The 24,738-nt window shown below is 41.3% G+C and overlaps 1 protein-coding gene across 1 annotated transcript; it reads left to right on the top strand.

Moving 5' to 3' along the window:
* Positions 1 to 26: 26 nt before the first annotated feature.
* On the top strand, positions 27 to 24,738 carry LOC129725705 (succinate dehydrogenase [ubiquinone] iron-sulfur subunit, mitochondrial). The gene is made up of 4 exons (XM_055681799.1): positions 27 to 317; positions 632 to 742; positions 799 to 1,103; positions 24,130 to 24,738. The coding sequence occupies exons 1-4, from the start codon at positions 261 to 263 to the stop codon at positions 24,524 to 24,526; spliced, it is 870 nt and encodes a 289-aa protein (XP_055537774.1). The 5' UTR covers positions 27 to 260; the 3' UTR covers positions 24,527 to 24,738.

Genomic DNA, 24,738 nt, shown 5'->3' on the forward strand with positions numbered 1-24,738 from the left:
GCAAAATCCAGATTTATCTGGCACAATGGCAACGCTGACTGCAAGCACAACAGAAAATTTTGCTCCGTTCGCTTTTCCTCCCATTTCTCACCAACACACATCATCATTGTTCTCTTGCCTCGTAGCGCGGTGTGACGTTCCACTCGTTTGGGGCAAGTGATTTGGCCTGCGAAAAGTTACTGAATCGGTTCTAGTTTTCAAGGTGCGCGTGTCTACTACCTCCTGCCGGTTGAATCCGATATCGAGAAATATCCTCCCCGATGGCATTAGTTTGTGACCTCAAAATGTTGCTGGCCTGCCGTGGAGCCTTCGGGCAGGTAAGTTGGTGTTGTGCAATAACAAGTCATTTTTTCGCTGTGCCGCAGTGATTGCGATGAAAAATAAAAATTTGTATTATATAATGTTTACGTAGAGCGGGTTCTGGGGAAAAGTGCTCCGTTGATTATACAAGCTGCTTCGCAGTTGGCATTTTGCCAAAATTGGTCTACTGTTTTCATACGATTAGCTTTTGGATGTGAGTGATTAAAAGATTAGTTAAAAGCTAACCTTCACTGGAACAGCCTTGACATTGGGGACAATGATTTGTAGAAAGTGTTTTCGAGATTGAGTTGAACTATGTTATGTCTTTTAGATTCGGAATATTCACCTGGCTGCTGTTAACAATGCTGCGGCTACAAAGGTTAAGAAGTTTCAAATCTACCGCTGGAACCCGGACAAGCCGGATCAGAAGCCTTATAATCAGGTACGCAATCATGAATAGCAAAATTTGAATGATATTATGACTCGGATCCATCGTAGACCTATGACGTCGATTTGAACTCCTGTGGTCCCATGGTGCTGGACGCATTGATTAAGATCAAGAACGAAATAGACCCAACTCTGACGTTCCGTCGCTCGTGTCGCGAGGGCATTTGCGGCTCGTGCGCCATGAACATCGGTGGCGTCAACACGCTGGCCTGCATCTGTAAGATCGACGCCGAGAATCTTAGCAAGCCGACCAAGATCTATCCGTTGCCGCACATGTACGTGGTGAAGGATCTGGTGCCGGATATGACCAACTTCTACAATCAGTATCGGTCGATCCAACCGTGGCTGCAGCGCAAGTGAGTATGCTTTTTGATTTGGTGCAGCTGTTTTTTTGTAGCCTATCTAATTTTGGCTTATCTTTGGGAGTGGTGCGATGCATCAATAAATATTATGTCTTTGATAAAAAAGTTGGATTGGAGAAGCTTTGAATTTATGTTTCGCTAGAGTAAAATTTGAATTAGATTTGCTTCATTTACTAATCCGTTTTCTATGAAGATTAGCATAATTTCGAATGGAAACTGATTTGTTACTATAAATTTACATGTTAACCAGTTGGAATCTCACTCGAAGTTAGAGATTCCTGAATCTAACCTAACTACAGCTTTTAAGCATTTGTTCTTTTAATTTGAAGTGATTTTATGGAGAAGCGAAACTCTTCATACTATTAGAATGATTGAATGAATAATTGTCACTGCCAGATGAGAAATATACTTAACCGAATTTTGAGATAGAAAGAAAATTTAATAATATATCAAATCAGTAGGTTTTTGGGAAAGTGAGCGTTTGGAATAACTCTGTTGATAGAAAATCGAATCAAATCGTGTATTTTTATGTTGCTCAGGCGCAAAAAAGATGTTTTTAAGAATGTTTTAACAATGCTTCTAGGCAAAAATAAGCCAAAATTATGAAACCATTCATGATGCTGAATTATGTTAAAGTCAAAAATGAGTCTATCGGACGAAGCATTTGGTCATGAAAAACTTACTTTGAAGACTCAATCGTGTAAGGCGAACACAAATTGAAATTTATTGTGAGCACACATCTGCCAGCAGATAAGAATACACGTAGAAGGCTAATATCATTTGTTGAATGTTAGAATTGTGAAAAGATGTCACAGTTTGTACTTTGCAATCGCGACGCGTGCTAGAGTCCTCCTGAACTTCTTTTTTATTTTAATTGTGTATGACAACTGTCGTCAGAATTCGTCCTTAATTCAATTACCTTTTCAATATTACGCATGGTATTCGTCGGCATCGAGTTTGGTATTCAGGAATGCTTACGCTATCCGTTTGGAAGACGATAATCGATGCTCTAGGAAAAGGCTAAAATATTAAAAGCGGCACTGGGTTTAGAACTTAATACAAAGCCAGAAAAGGACCCAAACTATAAACATATTCAGCATTGTCAGCTTAAATCAGGTCTAACAACGCATAGAAAAAGGCCACCTTTTGTGATTATATAACATTTCACCTCATTATTCCATTATTAGTTCCTCTGTGCTTAGTACCACACCTCTGCCTTTTTAATCCGGCTGCGGTTATAAATGCTTTAATGAACGAGTCTGAGGATAATCGAGCCCAAATTTGTCGAACATTTCGTAATAATCGATTATTTGCAATTTTGCTGAAATTGGTACATGATTTTTTTTAACTAATTTGAGCAGTTTTTCTACAGCTTCAAATCTTTGGAGGTTTTGAATATAGAGATTTCTAAATTTTACAATTTCCATTTCTAACGCATGGCTGCTTCAACAAAATAATTATAGTATTCGAGAAGGTTACGAATAGGGTTTGCAATCCCGGGAACGATTTCCCGGGAAATAGCTTTTCCCGGGATTCCCGGTTCCCGGGAACAGAAATATTGATTCCCGGGATCCCGGGATTCTCGAGTTCTGCGAGAATTTTTGTAAGATTTACTATAGTTTCTTATGCAATTGTGCAATAAAATTTAATTAGTCAAACTGGTGCGACCTGAAATAAATCATTTAATAAAACTCAAAGTCAATATGGTATTTCAACGTAAAAATCATCTTTACATGTTAATTAGTAGATATTCAAATTTTTTGAGACTGGCTTGTTTTAAGTCGTATTGAACTGAATATTTAATATTTTATCGTTTTTTCCGGTTTGTCTCGGTCACAGAAAACCACCGAATGGCGAAATAACGAAATAACGTAGTTAATCAACCAAAATTCTTCCTCGGAGTCCTACGCTCCAATCAATGGTGACATTAAATACAAGAGGGTTTGAAAAGTTGTTCTGTCAATAAAAACTAGATTTGTGACGAAGTTTATTTAAAAAAAAATCGCACCGTGTAATGTTATAGCAAATATATTTAATAAAAAAATAGGGAATATGTTTGCTACCGCTCAAGTAAACAGTAAATATTTACTGTAGTGTACAACATATTTTGCCCAAAAAATCCGTACCAAATATAGCGCATATTTTCCTCGTCCAATGCCTGCCTAACGCTCAGTTTTCTCTTCAACAAACTGAAAGTCTCGGATACCAGTTTTCAATTGAATGTAGCAAGAGCTGAAATCGGTGATTTAAAAGTGTTCTAGAAATCGAACATCAGCGGTAATTCAACGGACTTGAGCAAAGTCTTATAGAAGGAAATAACATTTTTGAGCTTAACGGAATTTTTAAGCGAATCTGAAGCGATTGTTTGACGACCTTTAATCCTCCTTTTCGACAAATATATGCTACAAGAATCGATCATGAATTTTTGTCGTTAACTTGAATATGTTTTGTTTTTCATTTGTTTCTTTTTTTGTTTTTCATGCGAATTGTATGAAATTGTAATCAATTTTTTGTTACCTTTTACTGATGAACTTCGTTTAAAATTTGCTAAAAATTGTTTTTGCTAAAAAATTTTCCGTCCCGGTTCCCGGGAATTCCCGGGAAATAAGATTTTTCATTCCCGTTTCCCGGAAAATCGATTCCCGGGAATATTGCAAACCCTAGTTACGAACAAGAGGGTATTACAGTTTCTTCAGGGCAAAGATATCCGTGAGATGCAAGCTGGATCGCCGGATAATCCAAAAACAGTATATACCTTTTAAGATGTTCATGTTAATGCTACGTGGTGACAAGAGAAGGAGATTATTTTGCATTTGTCAACATTGATTCTCTTCCATTTTCTTCACAACCCTGCAGTAGATAGGTTATATCGCATTGGAAAACCAAACAATCAAGAATGGAAGTGAGTGATGATCCTTAAAATCTTCAGGTAATCTATGAATAACTGCTTGAAAAATGATATACGGGGACACAAATCATTCACGAGTAATACGAAGATCAGCGGCTCCAGAATACTACCTTGTGGAACGCCGGAGGTGATTGAAGAAGACTCCGAACAAGTTGAATGTAGTGTGATACTGTGTCAAAAACTTAGGCAAACGTTCAGTTTAGCGGAGTCAACTTGATGGAGTAGTTCCATCTGTTGGAACAGCATATTTGTGCAGCACATCAAGATCGTGGTTGTGGAGCGACACTGGACAAATCCGTGTTGAAATTCCGAGATCAAGGGTCAAACAGCATTTTATAGTGCCATGAACCAGCGTTCCGATGGTCTTACTGTTGCAGCATAGAAGCTAAATCTCTCGCTAATTTTCGATGTTATTACGATTGCTGGTTCAATAAAACCGGATAGGACATGATGTAGCAGATGCAGTTTTACAAAGGCTATGTGTTTTAAGAAGAGTGAAAAGAGTTTTTGTGATATGATAACTGTTCAAACCATCTTCTCACGTGATGAAAATTGAGCAAGATTTTCAAGGACGAATATGCATACATTTTCTATAGAAGCAAAATTTTTGATGAAAATATCGTTGGTGCAGCGAACAAAAATAACACGCCAATTCAAGGGCACCGTTGGTGCGATTCGTGGTCCCCGTGGCTCTGTGGTTAGCGATGTCGGTCGGCTAGCTCTCCCACACGGTTGTGATATCAGGTTCGATTCCCGATCGAGTCGTGAAACTTTTCGAGCTGGAAATTTTCTCGATTCAGCACTGGGGCACGGTGTATCGTTGTACTTATCCTATACATACAAAATGTGCCAAAAAACAATATCGATAACGAATTCTCTCAACTAATCTTCTAGTTGATCGAGACCGCTATTAGCCCCAAGGCTGAGCGTGCGATATTGTTTGTGCGATTCGTGGTGTGAGTTAGTCGTGTTGACGAGTTCTTTTACAAAACCGAAGTTCCGACCAACGCTATAATACGTCTTCGGTTGTGCATCTTGTGTCATTCAGCTTCTACCTGTTGACCTGTACAGATAGAGACTGTTATGGGATCGGGGCAGAGATCTCAGATGTTCAAATTTATCTGCAAAACGCAGATCGAGATTTTTTTTCAGATTTCAGGCAGAGATTTCCGGTTTTTCGAGCAGTTGCAGACAATTTTTGAAAAACATCTGGCGTTTCTGGATCGGGGCTCGGACTGCTGAAGCTACGGCGACTTAGTGCCGCCTCGTTTCCTTGCCCTCGACTATGCGTCTTCGTCGCATGATTTACAAAAAAATATACCAAAACTTTAGGAATATATTTATACTTGCACTACATATGCAAAGTAAAAAATATCTGAGTTTAATATATAACCCGTTAAATGACGCTTTTTGTCAATCATCAAATTTATTTGGTATATTCACCAACAGGCAAGCAGGTTCCCAAATGGTGTAACTTAAAGCTAACAACTAAAATATCTTCAGAGATATTTATTACATATTACAAACAATATAACATTTGAACAACGAGATACAATATTACATATTACAAACAATATAACATTTGAACTAGTCAGATCTTGAAAAAAATAAACGGTATCGCCGACGAAGAAGCGTTCGAGATAAATTGAAGTCGAATAGAGCAGATACTCTGTTGAACAACCTTTGGAGACCAGCCATTGCGCCAAAAATGACGTAGTTAGTTCGTTGAGCAGGCAGTCGTAGCATCGAATTGTTTCGCAGAGCACGAGGTTGCACGTTTATATTTACTTGTTTCAAAAGAGCGGGACAGTCTATGCGGCCTTGTAAACGGTCAGTGGTGGACAATGCCCTGACCGTGTCTCTACGGACAGACAGAAGCTCCAAACGAATTAATAAGCAGCGACTTTCATAGCTTGGTTGACGGAAGCGATCCGTCCATGGCAGTTTACGAAGAGCGAATCTCAAAAAGCGCCGTTGAACTGACTCTATTCTTTCCACGCCATTGTTGTAATGAGTTGTAATGAGTCCAGACAACCGAGCAGTACTCCAGTATAGAGCGGAATAATGCGCAATATAATGATTTAAGGCAGTAGATATTCGTAAAGTCTTTAGCGATCCTGAAGATGAATCCCAGAACTCTAGAGGCTTTGTCGACAGTGAACGAAATGTGAGGCTTGAAAGTGAGCTGGGAATCCAAAATTACTCCCAAGTCTTTAACTTGGTTTACGCGCTCGATCTCAGTTCCTAGCAAAGCGTATTGGTAATGTATAGTCTGTTTTTTGCTCGCGAAAATGATATAATCGAGCACTTGGATGGATAAACGTCCATACGGTTCAGATGGCACCAATCGGCAAAAACATCTAGCTGACGTTGAAGAAAGTGACAGTCTTCAATTGTGTGAACTTGAAGATAGAGTTTGAGGTCATCCGCGTAAGACAACCGTGGTTCTTTAATAACTAGGTTCACGTCATTAAAATAGAGCAGGAAGATTAGCGGTCCTAAGTGACTTCCCTGCGGTATTCCAGACGTAGCGTCAAAATAAGAGGATTGGCAATCCTTAATAGCAACGGTTAGACGGCGACCGGTAAGGTACGATTGAAACCATAGTAAAAGATTCCCGTTGATTCCAAGATTGTCAAGTTTTGCAACGGCTATGCGATGATTCAGTTTATCGAAAGCAGCTGTCAAGTCAGTAAATGACATCCGTCTGAGCACGTTTCACCATACTGTCACTGATGTACGAGTAAATTAGTGTAAATTAGTTGCGGTGGAGCGACCGGCTGTGAATCCATGTTGGTCAGTGCTTATGAAAGCTTTGCAGTGAGCGAGCAAAGCCCCATGATGACAAGCTCGAACAGTTTGGCAACAGCACAGAGCGAGGTGATGCCACGATATTGCTCACATCGTTTTTGTTTCCCTTCTTGTGTACTGGAAACATGTACGCCGATTTCCAACAGAACGGGAAGACACCGAAACTGACAGATAGCTGGAAAACATGCAGAAGCGGAGATATTAGGTTATCAATCTGCGTTTTAAGAAACGTCGACGGAATCCCGTCAGGACCCGGGTTTAATGATGCTTTGAGTTTGCAGCAGGCTCTAGAAATCATCGTCGCGTCTAAATGAAAAGTGTTCAAAGTTTGACCGGACTGTGGGGTGTTACTGGCGGCACGTTCGACGGGCACGTTTGTAGGTGTGGTTGATTCTCACATAATGACGTTTTAGGGACAGTGTACGGTGCTTAGTAAATTTTTTCAAGGCAGCTCTCTTCTGGGATTTCAACTGCCGAAGTTCTCTCGTTTGCCACGGCTGTCGGGGCGCAGGATGCTGGCACTTCTTTGGGGCGTATCGATCGATGGCGTAGGCCAACAAGTTGGAGAAAGTTTGAGCGGCGACATCGGCATCGACGGAGTCAAAAATAGAGTTCCAGTCGAGCTCGGAGAAAAACTCAGCGATTTTCTGGTGATCGGCCTTACGGAAGTCGTAAGATACGGTAGCGGATGCAATGTCAAGGTCGCGTTTCAATTCGGCGTTTATAGTTACTAATAATGGTGGGTGGTGGGGGACTATTTTAACCAATGGAGCAGGGGCCTCGCATAAAAATGGGGCCGTGTCCTGGGCGCTCACAAAGCAGAGGTCTAAAATGCGGTTTTTCTGGTTGGTAATATGGTAAATTTGAGTGAGTGTGGCTGAGCTTTAGCAATCCAAAAGTAAAGCTGCAGTAGGATGGATGCTCGAATGATCCAAGTCCGGAAAGAGAAACCCGTCTCGAAATTCTGTCCTTGAAATCCGGGGAAGATTGAAATCGCCGAACACCATAACTTCGTCTGTTGCTTTTGCAGTTTCCAACACTGAGAAGACTGATTAGCAATGAGCAACAATCAATTCACGCTCATGTACTCGATCCAGAGGTATGTACAGAGCGCAGAGAAACAACTTACGATCGCTCAGTTTGATCGCTGTCCAAACTTGTTCAAGGCTCAAAGAGACAGCATCCACTGAAGTTTTGGCTTCGAACTTGGAATTAACAGCCACGAGAACGCCACCACCAGTAGATTTGCGAATATTGTCGGAGCTCCTATCACAACGGAAAACCTCGTAGTTATTTCCAAACACCTGACGAGAAAGTGTGCGGGAATCCAGCCATGTCTCCGTAAGAACTATGATATCGTAGCAAAGATCCGAGACGGCAACGCGGAAATCATCAACAACGCTGTTCATACCGCCGATATTCTGGTAGTGCAACATATTTTTCAATAGACACTCTGATGTGAAGTGGATGTTGTAAATCCAGAACACGAACACGAAATAGTCACAATAATTGGATCCCCTTTTTAGTTCGTCCTGGCATTTCTGGACAAAATTCACTTCACTTTCACTTTACACAAATTTTGTCAACACAAATTTACACATTAATCACTCGTTAAACGTTAAAAACAAATTCAATACTTTGCAATTCAACAGATACTCTTTAAAAAAGATTACCTGTTGAAAGCGGAATATTTCCAATATCTCTCGGTAGTCTAAGACAAGCCTCGAGCTGTTGGTAAAATGCGACCGTTCTGCAAGGCAGTTCAAGTCGTACTGATGGAGAAGATTGTCAGTCATTCCCCATCACGACGTTTAATCATGAGGATCGTTTTTAAATAAACTGTCCGTTAACTCATCCGTTAACGTTTACCGTGTCCGTTCAAGTCCAAATTCGATATATGTAAGCCGGATATTGAAATTATTATAATTCGAGTTCAATTTTTTTTAAATTTTTCGCCCACTCATTTGGCGCCCTCCGATGATTGACGAGCAGGAGACCGCATGCTTCGCCGTCGCGTTAATTCGGTTTATTCGCGTTGAAAAAGATTTTGTAGGCTGTTCGCACTTATGTGAACTCTCATATGTAATTGTCAAAACGTACGTGATGACAAAAACAAAAATATTTCCTTCCTTCTATTTCGCACGCAAAAACCAAACAAATATCAGCAACACCGTCTACGCGAATAAGCCGCTATGAAGCACTGCTTAAAACCGGGCCCTTGCAGTAATTCAACCCTGAGGAACGCTGCTTTCTAAGATGACGAAGCTGACGAGTAGATCAAGGGGTTTTTTAATGGTCTTTGCGGAGGAACAATACAACCGATTACTTATTTGATAGCACAGTTGAAGTACTCAGAACTTGGAACCCCACCTGTATCCTCGAATTACACGGGATAAGTTTTTTTTGTAAGATTTGGGCTATTGCGACCATTATTTTGATCTTACATTATTTTGATCTTGTTACAGTCACAGTTATATTCAATGCTCGGTGATAGAGCAGACACACTGTTCAGCAAGTTCGCATGAGCCCTCGCATAGCCTGGCACTATTCCGTTCCTGTATTGGAGGATTGCATATGGAACATCTTAGTGTTTTTCCGCCTTACAGAGCTTACTCGTCCTGCGTGCTCCGAAAACAACATTATGCGGAGATCCAGTACTGTATAGTTTTCGTTTGAGACTCGGATGGACTGTCTTGCTCAAACTTATGCTTGTAATGTGTATGAATTTATAAATACTACAAGGTATACAGCTCTAGGGTTGTATAAAATGGTGACGTGGGACTAAACACTGTCATTAGGGTATTTTTTGTTACATATATATATATATATATATATATATATATATATATATATATATATATATATATATATATATATATATATATATATATATATATATATATATATATATATATATATATATATATATATATATATATATATATATATATATATATACATATATATATACACATATATATATACATATATATATATATATATATATATATATATATATATATATATATATATATATATATATATATATATATATATATATTTTTTTTTTTTTTTTTTTTTTTTTTTTTTTTTTTGTTTCAGGTGAAGGGGAAATTTGCATCCAAACCCCTGAGGTGACCAACCTCAGGGAGTGTGGGGTTGGTTTGAATCAGTGACCGGACCCACTAAAACCCCTTCAGTCTCCAGCCCATAATACTCCCCGGGACCACCGCTAGGTATTGCTTCGGGGAGCGGCTCTTGTGCTCTGTGCACCCTCTTGGTTCTTTAGGTCTTTTTGCTAACTTAGCTAACTAACCTGGAGACTGGCCGTTAGCTAACACTGGCGTGTCGGTGGTCAACCTGTCGCCTGTTTTGCAATTCTAAAACTATTTGAGAGGCGGCTGTACAAACCGCCCTCCAAATGTTTGGGTCTTTACACATCCTCCGAACTAGGTTGTCCGGAGTGGTGTCTGGCCCGCTCACTACCATCATGTCGCTCCGCGCATGCACAAAACGAGGGCACACGAAGAAGACATGCTCAGCAGTCTCTTCCGCATCCGCGCACTCGGGACACATGGGGGACCCCGCATGCCCGAATCTGTGTAGATACTGCCTAAAGCAACCATGGCCTGACAGAATCTGTGTCAGATGGAAGTTCACTTCTCCATGGCGCCTCCCGACCCATCCGGATACATCCGGAATAAGTCGATGCGTCCATCTACCCTTCGCGGAATTGGACCACTCCTGCTGCCATCTGATCATCGAGAATGATCTTCTGGTACCTCGTATGCCCCTTGTGTCACGTTGATCGAAGCATTCTACGTCCTCCTTAATGGCTATGCTGATAGGCAACATGCCGGACAGGACGCAGATTGCGTCGTATGACACAGTTCGATACGCGCTCGCAACCCTCAGGCACATGAGCCTGTAGGTACTTTCCAACTTACTCCGATGTTTACTAGTACCTAATGCTTTGGACCACACTGGCCCGCCATATCTCAGTATGGACGAAGTCACGCTAGCTAGAAGTTTCCGCTTGCTGCCGTACACTGCTGAGCTATTGGACATCATGCGAGATAATGCTGCAATAGCCATTGAAGCCTTCTTGCAGGCATATTCGACATGGCTCCCGAAGGCGAGCTTGTCATCGATCATCACCCCCAGCAGCTTCAGGGAGCGCTTAGAGGCGATGGTGCAATTCCCGACACTGATCAACGCCTGTTGCTTCGACTTGCGGTTATTGACAACTGAAATCTCCGTCTTATGATGCGCCAGCTCCAGTTTTTTGGAGCGCATCCAGTCCTCGACGACGCTTATAGAGTGCGAAGCCGTCAACTCAACCTCCTCGATCGACTCGCCGTAGACCTCAAGTGTGATGTCGTCCGCAAATCCAACGATCACAACCCCTTGGGGGAGCTTTAGTTTCAGCACTTCATCGTACATGATATTCCACAGTACCGGGCCCAGGATGGAACCTTGTGGAACCCCTGCGGTAATTGGGACACATTTTTGACCCTCGTCTGTGCTGTAAACTAGCACACGATTCTGGAAATAATTTTCCAGAATCCTGTACAAAGACACCGGAATGTCTAGTTTCCGAAGCGAGTGGGCTATGGAATCCCAGCTAACACTATTGAACGCATTTTTCACGTCCAACGTGACGATTGCGCAATAGCGAATGCCCCATCTTTTACGCTGGAGTGCTACCTCTGCTGTTTTGGTGACGGACAGAATAGCATCCACCGTAGACTTGCCTTTTCGGAAGCCGAACTGGTTACTCGACAGACCGTTTGCACATTCGGTGTACCTAACCAGTCTATTGAGAATAACCTTCTCGAGCACCTTACCCGCCGTATCGAGCAGACATATCGGTCTGTATGCCGACGGGTCACCAGGTGGTTTCCCTGTCTTCGGCAATAAGACCAGCTTCTGTCGCTTCCATCTGTCTGGGAATGTACAGTCATCCAGGCACTTCTGCATGACTTCCCGAAATAGTCTGGGGGCCTCTTTGATGGCCTTCTTCACAGCCAGATTCGGAATCCCATCCAATCCCGGTGCCTTGCTCACCTTCAGGGAGTTGGCGATCGCGATGAGTTCCTCATTCGTAACCGTTTCCGCCTCCTCTGCCTCGGCACGGCTAACGCCGTCACTCATATATTGGGTGTTCGGCAGGTTGGCCGACCACCTCTGGTCTGAGTTTGAGATACTGGAACGTCGGTGAAGTGACTCGCCAGCCGGAGGCCAAGGATTTGGCTCGTGGCGTGGAAAGAGTCCCTTTATGATCCGCTCAAGCATCGCTGGTGATTTTTCTGCGGGCGCCATCGCACCCTTAGTCTTGGCCATCACCATCCTATAGGCGTTACCCCACGGGTTAGTGTTGGCACTAGCGCACAGTCTTTCGAAGCACGCACGTTTACTAGCTTTTATTGCTCTCTTAAGCGCCGCTCTTGCGGAACTGAATTCCCCTCGACGATCTTCCCTTTCTTCGTCGGTTCGCGCACGTTGAATCCTTCTTCTCGCTTGAAGACACGCTCTGCGGAGGTCCGCTATCGCGTCGGTCCACCAGTAGACTGGTGGCCTTCCATGCCTAGGCTGGCGGTTCCTAGGCATAGTGGCGTCGCACGCCCGCGAAAGTATGGCAACAAGTTGATCAGCGCTCGGGTTACGAATTCTGCTTGCCTCGTGTTCTAGTCTAATTGCTTCCGCAAATACCTCTTCGTTGAAGTGTGGTATCCTCCACCCGCGAGGAGCTGGAGTGTTAATTCTACTCGCCACATGCGGTCTCGTTTTACAGTCTACGCTATAACAGACCGCCAGATGGTCGCTATGAGTGTAGCCATCGTCTACCCTCCAGTTCGTGATCAATCCTGGACTACAGAATGTCACATCGATGATCGACTCCGCGCCGTTTCTACTGAAGGTGCTCTTCAAGCCGACGTTGGCCAGATCTATGTTGAGCTTCGCCAAAGCCTCCAACAAGATCCGGCCTCTCTGGTTTGTGCGTCGACTTCCCCACTCAGTTGCCCATGCGTTGAAGTCGCCCGCCACTACCAACGGTGATAGACCGATCAGCTCCCCGGTGGCTCGGTCGATCATCCTTGCGAACTGCTCGGTAGACCAACGAGGCGGAGCATAGCAGCTGCAGTAGTACACTCCGTTCACCTTGGCAACCGCGTATCCTTCGTTTGAAGTTGACACTATCTCTTGAACCGGGAACCTGCTCGTCGTCCATATTGCCGCCATACCGGACCCGTCCGAAATCCAGTTACCGTTTCCGGAAGGAATTCGGTAGGGGTCCGAGATTATGGCGATGTCCGACAACGACTCAGTGACTGCAAATGGGTTTTCCAACCCATCTGCCCCCATCTCCAGAGTTTTGTTTTTCTGCATTCTTGTTAATTGGGTCCCCCTACCAGCCGCTATCCTTATCCATAATGGAGTAGTCGCCTAAATGGTCCCAAGGTAGTCTATGCCGGAGCAGTGAGGCCATGGCTAGGGGCGGCTGCCATAGCGCCTTATGGGCAACTATGACACCCCCGACCGGCGCAAGTCAGGAAAAGACATCTGATCCTACTCCTGCCTGGTTCCCACCAGGCAATGGACTCGGAACGTACTGGAAGGCCTGCCAGGTTTTACGGGACGGAGACCCCTGCACCGGTTGTAATCTCGCCGTTTCAAGCCGTTATCACACGACATTACTAAGGGAGCTCGGCGCAGGTGCCAGCCCAAAATCATGGTACGAAAACGAAATCCGACTCGTATCCTATAGTGATGCGACCAGTTGCCGTAATTGGGAACATTACTGGCATCAGTCCCAATGGGCGGTATAGTGCATTTGGGTGGTGGGAGCGGCACTACTCGCTCCGTCGGAGCTGCTTCCGGCCAGTGTGGCTTTTGCGAGAATTCAGCGGCCCAGTGCCTGAATCTCGCCACGACCTAGGCTAGCTCCCGCTGATGGTCCGGGACTGCTTGCTAGCAGTGAGCACTTCCGTGGCCTTCGGTGATCGCCAATTACCGACCCGTGGTGGCATACAGCTCTATATACGATTATTTAGTGAATATCGAAGATAAAATTAAATAAATATCCGTTGCAAAAATTCATAATTCTTGTTGAGTAATTTATGGTACCCTGGTATTTATTGTATTTTTTGAGTATATTTTAAATATTTTAGGAACATACTGAATATAAAATTGTTTGATATTTTTAAAATGAGTACTGGCATGTATTGAGCAAGATCCAGTCATTACTTCACAAGTTTAGCAACAGTTCTGCTGTTTCTAAGGATGCTCTAAAATTTTCACATCAATCATCATTCTAGGGTGACTTTCATCACCTAATTGATTTGATGTATTTGGAGTGAAAACTTGCTGCTTTAACAAATTTGAACAATCTAAAATGACTTAAATTAGTTTATAAATATGAAAAGCAATTAAGGGGCTGTTCACATTCCACGTCAACAGTCTATATTGGCAAATGTCCATGACTCATACAAAATTTTAGAATAGACATGAACGACTGTCAACAAAGAGAGGAAGTGGTCTAAAATCACCAAAAACTAGTCCACGTGGAATATGGCTTATCCAATAGTCAAAAGTTGCATGTTGCGTGACGTCTTGGGTTATCGTTAAGAAGAAAACATGTAATACACTGTCGAGATTATTGGGACTCAACATTACCTTTGGGGAAAACTTAGAAAAATAATAATGAAAATCGTTTCATTAATATTTTTCATCTTACGATCTAATCTGGGAACAATAAAAGCAAACTTTACGTATCGCAGCTTGTTGTTTTGTGTCTGCTTGACCGGATTGTTTTTATGCATAAAAATTGCTCAAAATCTACTTTATTTTTAAATTAATATGTACGAATAAAAAACACTCTTTGAATAGCAGGAAATGCATTGGTAGTAGCAATGTAGTCATATCTAAACACAATCAGTGAGGATTAAGACAAATATCCAGCTCTTCGAGCGTTTTTTATCACAAATTCAAAAAAGAGGTAGAGTGATCTAAGTCACCCCGTTGATCAAAGTCACCCCAGTTTACGGTAATCATATTTATGAGATAAACTTTCAATCACCATCAACAGCAGCATTGCAGTTTTTCCTCGACTGCACACGTTTAGAAATGTACGAACAAAAGTGTACCACTACAATACGAATAGTACCGCTGCAGTACGAATCATAGACGACGAGAGATCTGCGGTTCTATACTCCACTGGTACTGTTGCTTTTACTGGCATGTTTTCTTTCAAGACATCAGTTTTTATTAGGTTCTGAAATAGCATTGGGCGATACGACGGAGAGTATCGATACTTCAGTATCAATACCCGAAAAACCAAAAGTATCGAGATACTCAAAATATCGGCCAAAAAGTATCGATACCAGAAGTATCGATACTATAGCTGAGATCATTTTTTGAATTTTTGATAAATACATTTACTCAGGGTGGCCACTTTACCGGAAAAACGGGAAAAGCGGGAAAAAGCCGGGAATTTTAAATCACCGGGAAAAAAATACGGGAAAACCGGGAAATTAGGCTTCACGCCGGGAAAATCATCCTCCTTCATGTCTGCCGCTTTATTTGTTCAACAGTTTCTAAGGAAATGTCAACATGAGACCCTGTTTTTTTTATGTTTACCTAACTGGCATGATTCTGCCGGATAGGGGAAAGCTGGTTGTTGGTTTCAGTTAAAGTCGACAGCGGCTTCGCAGCAAGATCTGCGTCAAATAAAATCAGGCTTGATCAGGTGGATAAATTTACTGTTCCGTAACATATATTGTCAGATTTTAAAGAAGTCAAAAAGTTATCAGCGTCGCGGGAGGCGTATTGAAACTTCTTGTGAATAGTGTTCGACATCGCATCGGGGAGAAACCGGTCAAAAGTCAAATAGGACCGGAAACTTCGAGTCTCGATTTTATTTCGAACCGGACCGGAACGGAGCTACCCGGTTTGTTCTTCCCGATTTTTGGTATGATTTTAACCACAAGCAGCAAAAAAAAAATTTTCATTCTGTGTTGGACCTTTTGACTACTTGATTTTGTTGGGGAAAGACGCCACCTTGAAGAGCTATTTGTTAAAGATTTCCCAAATTTTTTCTATATCAAAAACAAACAGTAGCTAAATTATTTTTTTTTTCAAATTGTTTATTCAAAGTGTCAGTTGAATTTATTTTACGGACCATGAGAAAATTTCTTATACATTACATTGACCCCAGCTCGAAAGTTTTAAAGTCCCAGGATCGAAGTTTTTCGAAAAAAAAAAAATTTGTTTTGAAATAACAGATCTCAACGTTTCATGCATTTTGCATAATGCATTTAGACAGTTTCATGTACATTTTTTTCATTGGTCACTCTGAGGCTCTTCTTCCCAAAGTCCGCTTGAAGTTTTGCCTGAGGACATTTTTCTGAGCATGAGCATGATTGACCGCCCGCGGTTGCTACTCCGTTATTGCCAGATCAGCTGTAATTACACAGAGAACCAACAGATGATGCTTGGGACCAACATGCATCCTCAATGTGTAAAAACTGGTGACCTTAATCTTTGTATTAGGCAATACCAGCGCCGGCCGCATCCGAATGCAGGTCAAAGAAGGAATTTGTATAGGAAAATGTTGACGTGATACTCGCTTATTGGAAGCCGAGAACACCTCTGCACTTCCACGAGAAATCACTGGGATGTTGGAGAAAGGGCAAGGTACACAGCAGGGTTCGTTTTGGTAGACGATGCGCTGGTTTCGAGTGTCGGGTTCTTTAGAACAAGTATCGCGCAAACAAGTTCATTATATTCGCCACGATATTCATAATGCGATTCGAATTTATTCAGTTTGACAATGTAACACCGCAACAATAAATCGTACGCGAGAATACTAGACCTTTGATCAAATTGGGACAACTTCAAATGAAATGGTATCTCCTCGTAAGGTGATCCTCTTTTCCTCTTTACACCGAAATCAAGGGCGCGTTGTTGATCTATCTTTAGATAATTCGACCTCATGAATGTATCGAGGCGGAGTCTAGGGGTTCGTTCAACCGGACATTTCTACCTAACAAATCGACCAACGACGTTTCTCGTATACACTTTGTCTGCTCTAAAAAAAAACGATACGATCCCGCGAAAACACACCTGAAAAACAGAATATAACAATGATGCGCGCTTATTACGAAAACGAACCATGAGTATATTTCTTGCCAAACGGTCCGCGATGTAGCCTTTGCTACTCGTAGCCATCAGCTATTTGTCAATCCCGAGTACTTTCGAAGAAACGACTGCTCGTCGGCCGACGCGATTCTTTAGAGGGTATACATTGTGTTTTCGTTAATCGCGATATTTATCGACCGGACGAAATCTTCGGTTAAACAGTCACAGTGAGACATGAACAAGTATCTGGGTATGGCCCTCGAAATCACTATATTCTAAAAACGTTCATATAAGTAAAATGCTCCCGAGCCGGAAACGCAGTTTACATCGAAGCACTATGCACGACCGCTCTATTCCCTCCTACCGACGCAGAAACTCGGGGACACGACTTTTCACGCCGATTCTATCTTAGTTGTCGATGCGAATGTTGCCTATTAAATAAAAAAAATTGGCAAAGTTTCATGCATGCAAAGCCTTAATAATTTAAAAATGCAAATTTCCATATTGACCAATATATGGTCTTAAGTTTGTTAACAAAATGCCGACCTAGTCATGTTTGGAACATTGTATACAAAACATAAACAGCCCAAAAGCTAGAAAAATCGGAAAAGTGAAGCATAAGATTTCATTTATTATCACTGCACCATACTCCCAGCTTCCATAAACCACACCATTGCTCTCGAGGTGAGAACATGTTTGCTAATAAAACCCTACTTGAAGCCTGACCGTGCAAAACCGTGGTAGATGACGGATTCAAAGTATACTATGCGTCATATTGGCTCATTACTAAGTTGAGCATACCCATTATAATGGGTGTGATACTGTTGGAAAGATAGAAAAATGGCAAAGCTTGGTGCATCTAAAACATTAAGTGCAAACATCAGGTGTAGATGTACATACTAATCAAAAGTCTTGAAATTATTGACAGGACCAAACCAATCATGATTATTTCAGGCTGACTAAATAATCCTCGAAAGTCAAACTCGACTCCATTGAATTTTCTATTACCTGTCATGCGAGAGTCAGTGCGTTTAAAAATTCATGGCACACGGCACACCAGTAAATACAACTTAATTAATCTATTCTACCATCAATTCTAATAAACAACACTATTACACAAAACCACACGAAAAAAGTCTCCAGAAAAACATCTTAATTGCACTCTGTTTTCGATTTGGGCAATCGAAACTGTAACAGTTAAACATTCATAACGGCCACAATCAAAACGGCACGCTACGTCGTTCCTCAAACTGGCAACTACGTGGTATCTGGTGGATCATCACATGATGTAAACCATATTCGAACGCGACCAATTTCGAATATGGTTATGTGATGATCCACCAGATACCACGTTTTCGAACGCGGACCAATTAGAAAAAAAAAAAAAAATTCCAAAAGCGAATCGTGTATGTCGTATCGAGATGTCACAAAATATCAAAAAATTGGTCGCAGTGACGAAAATACCCAACACGGAAAAAAAAATGTCGTATCGAGCCCGCTGATAAGTTAACCTACCTCACCTGACGATTCTCATTGCTTTTACTTGTGGGAGAAAAAAGTAAAACATTTCAAGACTCATGGTGCAAACAAAAAAAACCCTACTCGCAGCCGAAAAGCTACCACACCTCGTGCACCCAACAGATCACACATTCACGCTTCTGCCAAAGTCCAAAGCCCGCTAAAAACCACTACACACATAGCATTACATTCATGAAATGTTTGATACAAAAAACATATATTCATCTGTTTTAGTTTGGTTATGCCTATGCCAGCGAAATAAACGCCGACTAGCACAGCGCAACGCTATTCTCTCCGCTCTCCAGGAAGTGCCGTTCTCTTCGTTCACACCACCATATGCACTCCATTATCGCACGTTAATAATGAACCGCTTGTTAGCGCGACGCACGAAGTAGGCACTCACACTCACGCAACCTAACTGGCCTAACAATTTTTAATTTGATTTCGTGGATAAATTATAACTTCCACGCGTAGAACACTGTGTTTTTCACAAAACCTCCACTTTTCTCACTTAAACAAAGCATCACAGATCACAACTGTACACTTTTTAGCAAGTTTGGCCCCTCATTTCACTTATAAATCAATAACTTTAACGTATTGCTTTCGGGGCACGTATTATCGGTTAGTCGTGTTGCCAGCTCCTCTCCTGCCTGAGGACATTTTTCTAGAAGACAAAAACTCTATGCCCCAACTCTTGAATTCATCCCACGCATTTCATTGGCATCCTGATACAGAAGCACTGCAAGCTCGAGAGAAGGTTGACAGAGAAAGATGCAGAAGGAAGCAAAAAAGCGCGAGAAGGCAAAGATTGTCAACGATTTGGAGATAAAGAGGGCGAAAATTGTGCAGCAGATCACCATGAAGGTACTTGCTAAAGTCGACAAACAGCTAAACACGATGAAGGAGGAATGTTTTTCATAGTTTTGTAACACTATTTTTGCAAAGCACAAATAAGCATGTGAAAATTGATTTTTTTCTCATATGTTTTAAAAATAAAACACCGGGAAATTTCACTAAATATCACCCTGAATTTACTGAAAACCAGTATTCGATTCAGTGATTCGCGAAAATACAGCAAAACTATTTGCCGAACAGAAAACAGTAAATGAATGGTTGCTGGAATCCAGCAAAAGAATTGATATGTCAAAAAATTACGTCAAGCTGTCATTAGTAAAACGCGCCAAATCGCTGTGCAGCTGGTACGGGATCATCGCTAAGCTCCTGATAGCGAATATGGGACCATAGCTAAGTCCTTGTTGGGCTAGATGAACTTAAAAGTTGAAATGATAATCATACATCTCTAGTTCAACAGTAATTTGCCTATGATCCGATGGGCGGATGGAATCTGGTGCCTGACGGAAACATGGTTCCCTTGAATTAACTGGTTAACCAGCAAATTGATTTATGCTTTGCTGAATGAACAGCAAATTGTCATAGCTGACAACCAGCAAGTTGTATTTTGTTTTACCGAACATGCAGCAAACGACCTGTCACTTTTATGCAATTGAGCATTACTGAATAATTAGCAAATTTCATTTTGCTGAACAGATTGCTGGAAGCACAGCACACCAAAAATCAGCAAAATTTTGGTGGTTTCCAGCAATGAAAATTTGATGTGCCGACTTTTTGTTGTTTTTCTGGTATCTATCCGCATTCTCTAGAGCAGCATGAATCAAATGACTTCACAAACAAATACATACAGGTAATGCAGAAATTCTGAGCTTTGGCAAACAAATGAATTAAACAACTTATATCTTAAAGATTTGTATTCACTGGCCCAATGGGCTGTGAAGCTCCCGTCTTATTTGTATAAATTATTGACACACTTCCATATTAATTGATGAGGAAGTTGATGACATAAAAAAGTTAGATATGTCAGCGAAAATAAGATAGTGAAGTCTACCGCTGAATTTTTCTAACTAATAAATATTGCAATTTTTTTTTCACTTGTACTCTAGCTTGTGTCGACGGAAAGCATGAGTTAGTTTCCGCTTGCAAATATTCGATCTGAACAGTGTAACCAGAAAACTTATATTTGTTTTAAAAATACAGTCAAATTTCGCTAGTTGGGCTATGTTTAGTTGGGCTACGTTTTAGTTGGGCTCCCGCTCGTTGGGTAATAGCCCAACTAAATCGAAACCAAACATCATTTCTGATAACGTTGAATTTCGTTTGAGGGGTTTGTGGATGCATTTTAACGCAGAAAGTAGAATTAATTGAAATAAAAACAAATGAAGCTGAGTATAAATGTAAACAAACAATATTTTAATCAATTGTCAGAGAAACAATATAAGTTTTGTGCCTTAATAATGCAACGTAGAGCTATGCCTATTTTTGAAAGTATTTGAGAACTCGTTGTTATTGAAATGTGTGGCTTAAATGTGTGGCTTAAGTAAAACAAATTTCGAATTTGGCCCTATGCTGCGTTTGGCTCAGATTTTGACAGTTCGTTTGGCTCACAATATTCTCTCTATCTATTTCTTCATCTAAAGCCTGTAGTACACTCTTTGTCTAATGGTCAAATTTTTGACCTTCTGACATAATGGTCAAATTTATTTGACATCATGGTTGTTGTTTGCCCGTGTTTGCCTCATGTTAAAATTGGAGAGTGACAAATAATTATCTTCGACCAAATTTTTATCTGTCAAAAAGTGCCAAATATTTGACGCTTGGTCAAAGAGTGTAATACAGGCTTAAGTTTTGCTAGTGCAAATAGACTTGTGCGATACTTATACTGACAGTGGTAGCTTTTCAGTGGTTCCAGCTCGTATCAACTAGCTGGCATCTCCATCCGATTTGCTTTGCTTTATCGCAGCCAACATCGCAGCGGTTCTACGATGTTTGGGCTCCACTGACACTGACAGACAGCATAACATAGCGTATCAAAAGTGGCGGTGATCTCGTGTACACATTAGGGGGATTCATGTCGAGCTCGTAAACAAATACCCAGCCGTAAAAATACTAACCTCCATTGACGAGTAATGGAAGATACGCAGTTTACGGCTCGGTATTCGTATACGAGCTCGATGTGAAGACCCCTATTGAGATGTTAGCCCTTGTAACATGTCAGCTAGCTGGTCCGTATGCATAAAAGAATATCGATACAAATATCGCGGTTTTCAGTATCGATACGGTCGAGTATCGGACGCTTGTGTATCGATCCAAAAAATCGAAATATCGTCTCAAAAGTATCGATATTTCCGATACCGATACAATATCGCCCATTGCTATTCTGAAAGCAGGTTTAGAAATTGTTCAAGAATGGGGGTTGTTTCAAACGTTTTAGAAAACTTTTACCTTCGAGACATCATATTAGTCTAAGCTCATGGAAGCAAAAATAAATTGACCTATTGGAACGGGGAGACGGATGGTGTCCATTCACGTCGTCTGTGCTAGGAATGCTCGCATGTAATTGGTTCATTATTCACGTAAATTTGTTATTGAAACTTTTTATCAATTTTACCGCTTAGCAATGATATTAGAGTGATAGCTAGCATATCACAATATTGTTATACATTTCATCTATCTAACAACATATTGGTTATTGTTATCCATCATATGGTTATGCTGTTATTAGCGTTTGAAATCTGACGCAACATTTGCCAGTTTCATTTCCTGTTTTACAGAATGCATCCCAGTATAGTAAACAAAGACGTAGTCCCACGTCAATACCACATTGGAATCGAGCAATAATTGTGAAAAATTAACTTGTTTCGGTCCCTATAACGGAACTTTTAAGCTTATTATGCAAAAAAAAAAATAAACTCAGTTATCTTTCTGAACAGTAAGACTAGATAAAAAAGTAGAAGGTTGTATCTAAAATACAAATGCAAATAGTTATTCATCAACACTTCAATCAACATTTCAAAGATATTTGTGGATACCTTGCGAAAAATTGCTTATGAAGACGTTGAACTTGAGATCGATCAAAATTAGTTAGATGTAGTTGGCTGAGAATACAAAGTTCGTTTTTCACTCGAAAAAAAAAGACAGGGTAAATGACCCAACAGTGGAGGAGCTAACCACGAGTTATGCATGTTTAGCCATGTTTTGGCTAAGAAAAACGAATCTACCTGGTACGTTTTACTATTTTCTGTTGAAATGGGTTCTATTTGATAATTTTACACCTTAAAATTGGCTTTGAACCCACTTTGAGGTTTGAAATTAACTAAAATATGTTGCACGCTTTTGTTCCAATAATTGTGGTAGAGTTCCTATAGTTGTGAATGGGTGTTCCTGTAGTTGCGGTATATGAAACATTCGTGTTTGCTTGGTTAAATGAAGGTATTTGCCTCGCTTTAAGTGATTTTTGATTGTTTTACTATTTATCATATTGTTTTTAATAGGTTGACAAGTCGGTAAATACAAAAATGCACGAAGTTAACTAAGAGACGGATTTTGCTCCAATTTAGTCAGATGTTGGCAAAATTTAGTGAGGGTATGTAGGTTACATTAAAATAAAACAAATTTTGCATACTTTTTATAAAATGTCGTTAGACTAACATTCGAAAAAGGCTGAAGTTGGCTGAAGAATTACAAGACCAAAAGCAGTGGGTGAGCATCGATCATACATAAATAATATAGCATTTTAGGGGTGAGAGCGATAGCTTTTTTGACCGATCATGTATGAAGTATCGGTAAATACACGGTGGCAGGGGAAGGTAGGGTTCAAAAATTGAACAGTAATAAGTTACATCATTTAGGTATGTCCCCTAGTACCTGCTTGTCCCTAATATACACAAGTAGTCCCACATGCATATGTTCTGATAAACGTAAATCAGAATTGCGAAACATACCGCAACTATAAGAGCACCGTGTATCCTGTGATCCAATAGTAGAGGAAGTAATTTATAAATAATATGATCATCTATTAACGAACTTCACCAAGAGCGGGGGCCTAGTGTGGTTGGTAACGTCTCCGCCAACCACGCTCGACGCCTGGGTTCGAATCCCACCGCCGACATAGGTGTCGATGGTTGTGAGGTGGCGTGATCCACTCATTACCAACCCAACTGGTCTAGATTCAATCCTAGCCGACACCGGGAGATTTTCTGAGGCGAAAAATCTCTGGGATCACGCCTTCCATCGCATGAGGAAGTAAAGCCGTTGGCGCCGGTCCGTTAATAAACGGGTCGTGAGTTAGGGACCTGGGTGTGGAGTCGCCTCCCTGGGCGTCGGTAATTGGCCACAACAGTGGCGGAAATAGACCGACGGAAAATAAGCGAGAATAAAAAAAACGAACTTCATCTGTGAAATAGTTTCCATAACAAAACTATTATCTGGAAAAATAATTATATGAGTAATAATCGTACTAAAACCACACACATATCTTAAAACCTTCGTGGACAAAATAAGAAAATGGGTAGTGAGTGGTGCCTTCCGGGTAAGTTTCTGAAAAATACAGTATTCTTCAGTAATTTGGATATTTTCAGTATATATTGTTGTTATAACATATGTACTTATGTTTAATCTATTATTTCTTTAACATGTAGCATAAGCAATTCGGTATTGCTTTTTTTTTCAGAATAATGGTTCATCTGTAGACTCCAAGAAAATTTTCAAATTGCTTGCACTAACTGTCCTGCACCAGCACGAAGTAAAGATCATTAGAATTAATCGATTTCTTTCTCTTTTTTTCCCCAGAAACGAATCAACGGAGAAGAAGGGTGACGCTCAGTACCTTCAGTCGGTGGATGACCGTGCCAAGCTGGACGGTCTGTACGAGTGCATCCTGTGCGCGTGCTGTTCTACCTCATGCCCATCGTACTGGTGGAACGGCGACAAATACCTCGGACCGGCGGTGCTAATGCAGGCATACCGTTGGATCATCGACTCGCGTGACGAATCCACCACGGCTCGGTTGAACAAATTGAAGGATCCTTTCAGCGTGTACCGGTGTCACACGATCATGAACTGCACCCGGACCTGTCCGAAGGGGCTAAACCCGGGCAAGGCGATCGCGGAGATCAAGAAGCTACTGTCCGGTATCGCCAAGAAGGACACTCCCGGAATGGAAACCGCAGCCTTGCACAGCAAGTGAGCATGGTAGCAGAAACAGAACACAAAGTATTTATATTAGAATTTGGTATTGCGAAACGTATCACACAGAAGTTTTCGGCTGTCGATGGTACTGTCACTAAAATCCTTATGATATTGAGTTTAAAAAAAATTACGAAATAATATTTATGCTTAATCTCCTACGCCCAGCATCTAATAAATGGCGTTTGCACAGTCACCAAGCTGTCTGCTGAA

Source organism: Wyeomyia smithii, chromosome 2 (assembly GCF_029784165.1).
Source record: "Wyeomyia smithii strain HCP4-BCI-WySm-NY-G18 chromosome 2, ASM2978416v1, whole genome shotgun sequence".
Classification (NCBI taxonomy): Eukaryota; Metazoa; Arthropoda; class Insecta; order Diptera; family Culicidae; genus Wyeomyia; species Wyeomyia smithii.

Bases quoted from the DNA above. Each gene is read 5' to 3' on its own strand.
- LOC129725705 (XM_055681799.1), top strand. From the start codon at position 261: ATGGCATTAGTTTGTGACCTCAAAATGTTGCTGGCCTGCCGTGGAGCC. The intron at 743-798 runs GTACGCAATCAT...GATCCATCGTAG, and splicing joins ATCAGAAGCCTTATAATCAG to ACCTATGACGTCGATTTGAA. The intron at 1,104-24,129 runs GTGAGTATGCTT...TTTTTTCCCCAG, and splicing joins CAACCGTGGCTGCAGCGCAA to AAACGAATCAACGGAGAAGA.